This window comes from Myxocyprinus asiaticus, chromosome 9, assembly GCF_019703515.2.
Source record: "Myxocyprinus asiaticus isolate MX2 ecotype Aquarium Trade chromosome 9, UBuf_Myxa_2, whole genome shotgun sequence".
NCBI lineage: Eukaryota > Metazoa > Chordata > Actinopteri > Cypriniformes > Catostomidae > Myxocyprinus > Myxocyprinus asiaticus.
Window position 1 is genome coordinate 19,020,631 of NC_059352.1, and position 12,066 is coordinate 19,032,696.

At 41.1% G+C, this 12,066-nt stretch overlaps 1 protein-coding gene across 1 annotated transcript in view; it reads right to left on the reverse strand.

Moving 5' to 3' along the window:
* Positions 1–558: 558 nt before the first annotated feature.
* The window catches only part of negr1 (neuronal growth regulator 1), a 308,138-nt gene continuing 296,630 nt past the window's right edge, over positions 559–12,066 (reverse strand). Inside the window, exon 7 of the mRNA XM_051705954.1 lies at positions 559–706. Coding sequence (XP_051561914.1) covers positions 621–706 — 86 coding nt within the window. The 3' untranslated portion in view covers positions 559–620. The remainder of the gene's footprint in view (positions 707–12,066) is intronic.

The following is a 12,066-nucleotide window of genomic DNA, read 5'->3' on the forward strand; positions in this document are numbered from 1 at the left end:
AGGCAGGTTGCTCCACTCACAGGTAAGGATTTTAATGACCACACTTCAGCGCTCAAAGCTTCACACACTATTCTCTTCAGTTTCACAATAATAAATTCTTAGCTTCACAATAATAAATTCTTAGTTCACAATAATGTCTTCAGCTTCACAACAATCACTTTCTAGACCCAGGCTCGCTCTCTCCTCTGCTGGTTGTGTGGCTGCTTTTATGGCATAATTTTTAGGCATAATTTAGCTCAGGTGTAAGCGCCCTTACCGCTTTCTCTCTCGGGCACTTGACCACGCCCCCGCTGCCACATACCCCCCACCGCCTGACTCAGGCCAGGGAGCCATCCGGCCTGCCTACCACTCCACCCCCATTTCTGGAAAGGAAGTCAGCGACAGCCATCTGCGCCCCCAGTCTGTGGATCACCTTGAATTTAAAAGGCTGGAGAGCCAGATACCACCGGGTGATCCGCGCACTGGTATCCTTCATGCAGTGGAGCCATTGGAGTGGGGCGTGATCCGAGCAGAAGGTGAAGGCCTGCCCCAGCAGGTAGTACCGGAGAGTGAGGACCACCCACTTGATGGCCAGACACTCCTTCTCCACGGTGCTGTACTTTGTCTCCCTTAAGGAGAGCTTACGGCTGATGTACAGTACCGGGCGCTCCTCCCCCCCCACCACCTGCGAGAGTATGGCCCTCAGTCCTCTGTCTGAAGTGTCCATCTGCAATACAAAAGGGGGAGAGAAGTTAGGTGCATGCAAAAGCGGCCCCCCACAAAGTGCGGCTTTAACCTGCGAGAACGCCTGATGGCACTGCTCTGTCCACTGGACTGGGTCTGGAGCTCCCTTTTTAGTGAGATCAGTCAGCGGGCAGGTGACGTCCGAATAATTAGGCACAAACCTCCTGTAATAGCCAGCCAGTCTCACCCCCTTTTTGGTCTTGGGACTCGGGCAGGTCGCAATCGCCGCAGTTTTGTCAATTTGGGGACGCACCTGCCCATGGCCAAAGTGGAACCCCAGATACTGTACCTCCACCCGCCCAATCGCGCACTACTTGGGGTTTGCTGTGAGCCCCACCCGTCGCAGCGATCTCAGAACCGCCCTCAGATGCTGCATGTGCCTCTGCCAATCATTACTGTAAATGATGATGTCATCTAGATAGGCAGCGGCATAAGCCGAATGCGGTCTGAGGATTCGGTCCATGAGATGCTGAAACATAGCCGGGGCCCCAAACAAACCGAACGGAAGTATCACAAATTGGTGCAATCCAAACGGCATGGAGAAGGCTGTTTTTTCATGGGAAATTGGTGTCAAGGGGATCTGCCAATAACCCTTTGTCAAATCCAATGTCGAATAAAATCGAGCAGTACCTAACCGATCAAGCAACTCATCAACGCGGGGCATCGGGTACGCATCAAATTTAGACACTGGTTGACTTTTCTATAATCCACACAGAACCGTATAGATCCATCGCTCTTGGGAACCAGAACAACTGGGCTGGGCCAATCGCTGTGGGATTCCTCTATTACCCCCATATTGAGCATTGCATCCAATTCCTCCCGAACTATTTTCTTTTTGTGTTCGGGCAAGCGATAGGGACGGCTACGTACCACCACTCCCGGTTCGGTCTCGATGTGGTGCTGGATGAGGTTCGTATGACCTGGTAGAGGGGAGAACACATCTGCAAATTCTTGTTGCAACTTGGCAACCCCTGCGAGCTGGTATGGTGAGAGATGGTCTCCGCAAGTGACCGGAGTGTTCTGATTAGGTTTTTTATTCACCTCCGGCCCGAGCTCCGCCCTCTCCGGAACTGCCATAGCCAATGTCACAGGGACCACCTCCCTCCACAATTTCAGGAGGTTGAGGTGATATATTTGACATGCGCCCCCTCTATCAGTTCGCTTTACCTCATAATCGAGATCCCCCACTCGTCGTATAACCTCAAAGGGTCCTTGCCACTTGGCGAGTAATTTGGAGCTCGATGTGGGGAGTAATACGAGTACCTTATCTCCTGGTGCAAATTCACGCAGCCGAGCTCCCCTGTTATACAGCTGGCTCTGTCATTCTTGAGCTTGGAGCAAATTCTCCTGTGTTGGTTGCCCCAAGGTGTGAAGTTTTGCTCTAAGATCAAGAACCTACTGGATTTCATTTTTGCTATCTGAAGTTCCCTCCTCCCAAGCTTCGCGGATGACATCAAGCACCCCGCGTGGGTGCCGCCCATACAGCAGCTTGAATGGGGAAAATCCCGTGGAGGCTTGCGGGACCTCTCGAACTGCAAATAACAGGGGGTCCAGCCATCTATCCCAATTTCTGGCATCCCTGTGCACGAACTTATGAATCATATTCTTAAGGGTTTTATTAAATCGCTCAACCAGGCTGATCTGTTTGTGGATGGTAAACGCTGGTGTGGATTGACTTAATGCCCAATAATTCGTAAAGCTTGCGTAGTGTCCGTGACATAAAAGTTGTGAGTGCCTCTGCAACACTGCGTGCTGAGATGTTGCGCAAAGGCAATGCTTCCGGATATCGCGTTGCATAATCCACTAGGACTAATACAAAGCGATGTCCGCATGCTGTCTGCTCTAATGGCCCGATGAGGTCCATGCCAATTCTCTCAAAGGGGACCTCAATCAAGGGAAGGGGGTGCAAAGGCGCTTTTTGGGTGGCCGGTGGATTCACTAGTTGACATTCACGGCATGCCGCACACCACCTGCGGACATCGCCGCCAATGCCCGGCCAATAAAAACGGGCTATTAAGCGGTCCAGTGTCTTTCTTTCCCCTAGGTGACCTGCCATGGGATTATAGTGAGCCACCTGGAACACCATTTCCCAGCAGCTCCGTGGTATTAAGAGCTGGGTTGTGTCTTCCTTTGTTTGAGCATCCTGCATCACTCTATACAACCGCTCATTTATAGTGCGACACTCGGTCAGAGTTTTTGACCATCAACCACTCTCACTTGGTCGAAGGTATGCTTGAGGGATTCGTCTTGCGACTGCTCCAAAGGCAAATCCCCTTCGGGAAATCCCCTGAGGATGGGAGGGGCCGCAGCCTCTCCCCCCCTCACGTCATCTTTACCTGGAGCTGATGAAGACGTCCCCGGCTCCGCCTCTCCCGCCAGAGCATCGCGCACTTCACATCCCACTGCTTTTACGTAGGACCCATCTGCACATATTCCCTTTAATACATTCCAAAATTCAGGCCAATTAGTCCCCAGAATCAGCGGATGGGTGAGGCGGGAACTAACCGCGGCCTCCACTCTATGTTTTGTTCCCCGAAATTTAATTGCAAGGATCACCACAGGGTATTTGTGGTGCACACACTTCACCCTCACCGTTTTAGCTGTGCCCAATGCCCTGTGTTGAACCAAACGTTGGTGGATAGTGGTTTGATTACAACCTGTGTCCACCAAAGCTTGGTGAGTACCCCCCTTGATTCTTACCGGTATCCGGTACGCTCCGGCTCGGTTGGGGGGCAGCCTGAGGGGCATCAGGAATCCGGACCACCGCCACAGTTACACTTAAATAAAAATAAAATATCTGAATAAACTTTGTCACTAAGCCTACATTGTTCTGATATTTTCTGTACACTTCTGTGTAACAAAATAAAACATTTTAATTGTATACTTTTTAAAATATAAAAAAATAGGATAAATAAAAAGTGATACTGGAATAGCTATCTCAAAAAGAAAAATTCTGTCATCATTTAGTTGTCACAATTGCTGCCATTAAACAGCCTTGAATAGGCTTTTCAACTTAATAAAAACAATTCATGATCCAGCAAAAATGAAAAAGGTAACATACAAAAATATCAAACCATTGTTTTGGCCATTACAAATATACTTGTTCTGAGAACACGTTTCAAACTTTTGTTTAAAATCTACCTTCATTATATAGTTGACCCTTGCCTTATATATGTATGCCAGTGTGGTTTTATTGTGTTCACTTGTTTAACATAGAGCTATGGCAAAAATATTACGAAATTTTAGTTTGGAAAATATAATTCACATAAATTACTCTAATTTGAGCCAGTTTTGAACTAGGTATTTGAAAGCAATGTACAAATCAACTGCTAGAGAAAACAAGCATTTGTGTCATTGTAGTTACTATATCTGTTGTGACAACTTCCCCTATGGCAAGTAGCTCTGGTCTCCCCCATAATAGTTCTTATTTTGTCTACATCACAGTTGTGTTCGCAAAGTACTGAAATACATTGTCACTGATGTTTTAGGAATTATTAGTGTACAATATTGCAATATTTTTTCACAAGAGTCGTAAGAATAATAGCTGAAAGTAGGCTGAATGAGCAAATATGGACTTATTTTAAGTCACAACTGGTGTATGAGCAATGGCGAAATTGGCCATGCTGTTTAAGAAGAAAGGGAGTAATAATCTTAATGTCTCTCCTATAAATAAGTTTCAAATAGCCATTTCAGCCACTAATGGTTGCATAATTTCATCGTAATAATTGTCCTCCATTAAAGCATGCACAAGGCTGTGTCCCTGAAAGTGTACCAGGAGGAATGGAAGACCAGCTGAAGTACCATCATGTATATCAGAAACATTTCTTTCATTCACTTGTACGGAACTATATTATCTTGAGCCCAGTTGCATTCATTCTCTACTATTCTTCTTTTTTTAGAGCTTTGGCAAGCTGTAAGCCGCACCTGATGGGTCTATTTCTCTTTCCTTTACTGCAAGTATGTGTGGGTCCTGGGGGCTATAGTTGGCTCCTGACCCTCTGAGGGGATTATGTCTCCACACTAACCTGTGAGAGAGGTTGAGGGGGTAATTAAAACTAAATAATAAAAGTTGCTCTTCATTCCAGGGGAGAAATTTCAGATCAATGAAGCCATTGAGGGGTTTCCTGCCCTTGACGTACACTTACAAAGTGTAATTTACAAGGATACTGACTCAGTCACCACAAATCCATTTTCTTCTTGAAAACCATTGACTTATTGAGTTAATAGCCAATGTTATTTTTTAAACATATATATATATATATATATATATATATATATATATATTAGAAACAATACTTAGAACAATATAATACCTACAGTTATGCTAGTGCTTAACCTCCCACAAGTGTTGTGTGCCATTAAGAACTGAATTGAGAATGCCTTTAAATTCCTGAATTTGAATTCATGAAGTAAACAGGATGCACATTTTTAATTGTAATTTCAATTTAAGGAAGAAAAATTTTAATTTAAAGAAATTCTTGAACAGAAGAAAGTCAAAAACTGCTGTAAGTGTAGTTCAGTCTTGACAACTCTTGGAATAAATTTAAGGTAGTATAATATACAATGGTTGGTCTGCTGCTGCAGAGCAAAAGACTTGCTAAAGCCAGACATGCTGTGTTGAGCATGTAAGACAGTGGTTCTCAACCTTTTTTTGATAAACGCCCCCCTACTTCATTCCCTTACCCCAAGTTAACACCTAATTTATGTGAATAAATAATTCTAACAGTGTGACTGAGTTGGAACTCAGGTGGTTCTTATTGATTCAAATTAAATATCTCATGGAATTTCTGAAGGCAAATAAAATCAGTTATATGTTCTTACTCTCGAACAAAAATATTTTAGCCTATTTTGTTTTTAGGATTTACGCATTTCTATTTCATAAAAAAAAAAAAATAGAATATATATATATATATATTTTGCCTTTGCCCTTATGGAAATTTAAATGCATTTGTTTATTTATTTTATTATAGTTTTAACGGTGGTATTTTGAACAAGACCATAGTAAGCACATGGAAGCATGGATCTTCTTCACTGGTTAGATGTAACATGATTTCTATAAGACAAATTATGGTATTTTTGTAATTACAAACAGTAGGCCTACTCTAAACACATGTAAAAACAGTAAATACAAAATATAAATATTTAAAAGTTGTAACAAAAATGTATTATATTCCCTCACTCCCCTAATGTAGCCTATGGCAAATTTAATAGAGCTGAAGAAGTGATATGATAATATGTTGTGACGAGGAGGAGGGCATGGCCGGGCCATGAGGGTGCATGGCCGGTGCTGAATCAGCTGATCAGTGGGAAAGCGAGATAAAGGGGAGCCAGAGATGCCAGTTCAGGAGAGAGAGAGACATACGCGGCCACGCTGCATGTGCGTCTGTGTCCTTATGTTTTATGTTGTTTTAAGTTCATTTATATCATTAAAGTTTATGTTGACTGTTCAGCCGGTTCCCGCCTCCTCCTTGCCCACCTTTACCTGTTACATATGTATTATGAATCTATTTCTGCCTAAAGTACTGTTAGTGTTACTATAGTAAATTCAAGGGTGGTCATGTAGAAATCGGGGGGGTGGTACCGCCCCCGTTGAGAACCCCTGGTGTAAGACATGCTGCTGCTGCACATGTAGACATACATTAAATCCCCTTGAAGCAGTTCTAGATATGTGGTGCTGGGGAGGAGGAGGGTTCAGAGGGAAAACTATCGTAGCATGCTGCAGTAAAACCAAATGTTAGACAAATAGAAAGTATATACAGCTGCACCATGCGAGCTGATTGATTTAACAGATTACACGTTCAAAGGATTTATCAGCTTGCACCATGCAGAGTTTCATGACTGAACTTAGAATTATTTCTTAATAAAATTGAATTACCCATAATCATTTTATCATATGACCAACATATGGCCTATTTCCATAAATTAGCTTTGAAACCTTAAACAGAACACCTAAGAAGTCATCTGTTCTTGCCAATTTTATTGTAGTGAAAGTCCTCTTCCTGTCATTCCAATTCAAATTCCAGTTGAACATAATGTGGGGCTTGGTCAATTCAATTCAAATTCTTATGAATTTTAAGGGGGCCAAGTCTTATATTAAAAAATTGCCCAAGCCTGGTGTGGTATCTTTGGTTTTCTTGTTAGAGGTGTAGTACCACTTTAAACTCAATCAAGAATGACCTCACCAGGATTTGACCACTCCATATGCTAAACTAGGCTACACCTGTCTCACTGGGAAACATAATAATTTCTCAGTATGGCATCATTATGATTCAGTGTTGCAATCAACAGAGACTGAGTGTCATTCTCACTTTTAGATTGACCTGGTCTTTCTTCCCCGATGAGTTCAGCAGGAGTGTGAACACAATAGTCAGCAGTGAAGGGTCAGCTCCTTGCCTGAAGGGCTTTGGCGTTAAACCGCATGGCCTGATGACCTTTGGAAACCATAGAGAATTATTTCACTAAGTTCAAGTCTAAATAAGTTTTCTTAAAGGGATAGTTCACCCAAAAATGAAAATTCTCTCATCATTTACTCACCCTCATGCCATTCCAGATGTGTATGACTTTCTTTCTTCTGCTAAACACAAACAAAGATTTTTAGAAGAATATTTCAGCTCTGTAAGTCCATACAATGCAAGTGAATCGTGGCCAGAACTTTGAAGGTCCAAAAAGCACATTAAGACAGTGTTAAGTAATCCACACGACTCCAGTGGTTTAATCCATGTCTTCAGAAGTAATATGATAGGTGTGGGTGAGGAACAGATAAATATTATTTTAGTCCTTTTTTTACTCTAAATTCTCCTCCCTGCCCAGTTGGTGGCAGAATGTGAAGAATGCGAATCGGCAAAAACAAAATAAGAAGAATGTGAAAGTGAAGATTAATGGTAAAAAATTCTTAAAGTGGCCATGAAATGGAGAATCAAATTTTCCTTGATATTTAGACATAAAAAAGGTAACTGTACTATAAAAACATACTGTAAATTTCAGAACTCAAAGCTTCCTCCCCAGTCCAAAAAGAGCATTTTTAGTTACCTCCCTGCTGAAACATCTCATTTTGATATCTGTGTGGTCGTGACATCACAACACATTGCTAAATTGTATTTACACGTCCCACAACATGCATCATAGCCCCCGTGGCTCCACCCACTGGCACTCAGTTCATATCATAAACAGAAAGAGAGAGAGAGAGCAGGACAGACAGGCCTAGTGCGGCTAACTATTCCTAAACACCAAAGGGGACCCATCTGGACTATTTTGAATTATTTTTGAATATAAACATGTACTAGGGAGATGTCTTTGACTGTTGTCATGTATCTCGTGCCACTTTTAAAAGATGCGGTGTCAAGTTACCACTCTGAAGTGGAGATTCATTCAGCTGCTCTGCCTCTTGCTGTTTTGTGAACAAACTCGTCCAGGATGTGTTCTTGCACCCATCTGTGCTATTTTTAATTGTTGGTGTACGTAAACATACACTAGATGGACGTTGTTGACCGTTTTTGTGTTTTTGGCAATGTGTGCCTCAGTGCGCCTATGTGTGTGTGTCTTGTTCACCGTGCTTTGGACTATGTATATGCATTTTTTATTTTGGTTCATATCAGCGTGAATTGCTTGTGAACCAGTAATATTATGATTCAAGTGTTGCAAAGTAACTGTTGTTGGGCCTCATGTGCTCAGATAGGAGACAAAGGCAGGCCTACACACAGTCATAAAGCCTGACTCAGGCCTGTAGGATCACTCAAAGCCTGATAACACGAAATGGTGCCAAAATCAAACAAACGGAGTCCAAACAGACTACAGATCCCATCAAGCTTTGCTCAGTTTACATCTAGGTGTGAAATTCTGAAGGATTGAACTCTCAACTCCTATTGGATGAAAAGCACGACAGAACGCGTCCCTCAACCATGATGTCATCGAGAGTATAAAACCCTGGAGATTCCTCCTAAGCCTTGCTTGCGGTGACAGTATTTGCCGTGTCTAGTTGCAGCCCTGCTGCTCCCAGGTGTAGCCTCACTGCCCAAGGAAGTAACGTACATACCTGAGCTTTGGCTAAACAATCTCCATCTCTCTAGATGAGCCGAGATTCTACGTGTTCCACCGAGCACACTAACGGATCCGAAGGAGACTGCTGAGCAATCCGCATCTCGCCCGTTTGCCTGCCGAAGTGAAAAAGATTTCTCTTCCTTCTTAAACCGAGTCGACTTCGCTGATTACTCCGCCAACCCACTGAGAATCAGCCGCCGTACCGCCCGCCGACAGAGCGAGGAAACGGCCTCACGTCATCACATCACATATTACAGAATTATTATATTTCAGAATTATTATTATTATTATTATTCATGGAAATTCTGTCATCAGTCACCATCATGTTGTTCCAAACCCGTATGACTTTCTTTCTTCCATGCAACACAATAAGGAGATTTTAGACAGAATGTTAGCCTTGGTCACCATTTACTTTCAGTGAATGTGTTTTTTTTCTCTCCATATTTTGAAAGTGAATGGTGTCTGAGACTGTCAGTCCCTAACATTCTGTCTAACATCTTTTGTGTTCCACAGAATACAGAAGGTCACACGGGTTTGGAACAACATGAGGATATGAAATGATGACAGAATATTAAATTATGGCTGAGCTATCACTTTAAAGGGGTAGTTCACCCAAAAATGAAAATTCTCTCATCATTTACTCACCCTCATGCCATCCCAGATGTGTATGACTTCCTTTCTTCTGCAGAACACAAATTATGATATTTTGAAGAATATTTCATCTCTTTAGGTCAGTACAATGCAAAATGTACATAAAGGAATCATAAAAGTAATCCATAAGACTCGAGTAGTTAAATCAATATCTACAGAAGTGATATGATAGGTGTGGGTAAGAAACAGGTCAATATTTGTAATTTTTGTGAATCACCAAAAACACAAGAAGAAGAATGTGAAAGTGATCGGTTTCTCATCCACACCTATCACATCACTTCTGAAGATATTGATTTAATCACTGGAGTCTTATTGATTACTTTTATGCTGACTTGTGTGATTTCTTGAAAATGTTGGTATCCATTCACTTGCGTTGTATGGACAAAAAGAGCTTAGAAATTCCTCAGCAGATGAAAGAAAGTCATACACATTTGGCATAAGGGTGAGTAAATAATGAGATAATTTTCATTTTTGGGTGAACTATCCCTTTAAGGGCAGATCTGGATGAATTTATCAATAAGAAGAGAGGTTTGGAAACTTTTCTAGAAATTATTACGGTGAAAACGTGAACAACGTCCCACACAGGGACATTATATAAAATGCTGAACACTCTCACAACACTCTATTCGCCAATAGATCGCCTCGTGCCCACACATCCCTCATGCGCGCACCTCGCTGTCTGTTCGCGTTCCAGTTGTCAATCCCACATTCGGCAGAGCAAAAGGCACTTATACTTAACTTGGATGTTTACATGGATTTATACAGTTAAACAGTTAAATGTAGCTGCCATAGTTTCCAGTATAACCACGAGGACGCAGGGTAAACGCGTAAATACTGCTTATGACATGCAGGACACGGGACAAAGCACACTGATATATTTCTGCACTGATTTAAAAATGTACACTTAAAAACTGATGTCACAAGAGCCCATATTTAGAGAATAACCCTGAAAATGACCATCACCATGTCACAGAAAAACCCGCGTTATCATAAGAGCCACAACTTACCTCAATGTGCTGCCTGAAATTGAAGCTGAGATTTTAATCTTGAAATATCCGCTTGTCTTGGTGTTAAATGAAGGTACTGCATGACAAAACTATTATTTTTTCGCTGTGCAGAGCGAACAAAGTGTTTCACTTTGAAGAGCTTGTTGCTGCTGTGATGGACTCAGCTTGAGTGACAGTCTGTGTCAGTGCGCAGAGCTGTGTGAACTTCCGCTGTCGTAAAAGTCCCATTCAATAATCTCTCAATAAATTACACATTAATTAAAATTCAGCCCAGTAATGTAACGACAGGAATGCCGCCCATTGTAACAAAGTGAAAGTATGTTTTTTTCATAAGAAATGTATTTGAGAGAGAGTAAAAAGTACCCACTTTTAAACCTTTTTTTCCCAAAAAGTTACTCAAGTAAATGTAACGGAGTAAATGTAGCATTACTACCCACCTCTGACTATTCTTTAGTGAACAGTGTAATAAATTTGAATGGAATGTGTTCAATGTGCATTATGTGTAAACCCTGAAATTTTTGACAATTATCATATATTACTAAATTATGACTGTTTTGGTGTCAAAAAAAAAAAAAAAAAACTTTTCTAACATCGAAAGTTAATAAAATTAATAATACAATTATAAAAAATAGTATTTCATGACCCCTTTAAATGTTGATTTGTTTCTCACCCACACCTATCATATAACTTATGAAGAAGAGTCATATGGATTACTTTTATGCTGCCTTTATATGCTTTTGGACCTTCAAAGTTCTTGCCACTATTCACAGAGCTGAGATATATTTCTAAAGATTTTTATTTGTGTTCAGCAGAAGAAAACATCTGGCATGGCATGAAGGTGAGTAAATGATGAGGGAATTTCCATTTTTAGGGGAACTGTCCCTTTAATGTTACTGCAACAGGGCACCTTTTTATGCCTCTTCTGGTAACTGCTGACTGAATGAGTTTTCAATCATATATCAATCCCGTAATTTAATTTTGGTTGTGGTTATGCACTTTCTCTTGGCGAAATGTCATTATGAATATTCTCTAGAGCACCCCTTGAAACATAACATTTCTCAAATTCATTATTTCTGGCAGTCATATTATCATGAATACTTATTGTAAAAAGTGGTAACCTGCAAATGTTACCTTATGGAGCTATTTCTACCTGATCTAAACCTTCAAAAATAGTTTTGTAAGTGTAATGTATTCAGGTTAATTCAGTAAAGTTAATATTTTTGACTTGAATAAAAGCAGTTATATTATTTTATTATTATATTATACAGTATATTATTTCGGTTCCCATTTTATTTGGCTATTACAATACAGTATTTTAATCTATTCTTTACAATGCCTTTCATGAAGTAAGACAATTGGCAACTCAAAATGGATTCATAAGAGCAGCTGAAAAAGAGAAGTCATTTTTTGATCAATTGCTAACCATCATTAAGCAAATGAACAATTATATGTAGAGGAACGCAAGGATAAGTTAGTTGTGAGCTGTATTTTATAAGCATGCAAGTGACATCTTTAGTGAAATGAGATGTTAACTATGCTCTCACCCTTTGCCACAGACACTGCAGATCTATGAGAGAAAGTGAAGCTTGTTGCTAGGATACAGAGCATGGCTCCTTAAAGGGAGTGCTGAAGAATGGAGAGAAATGGG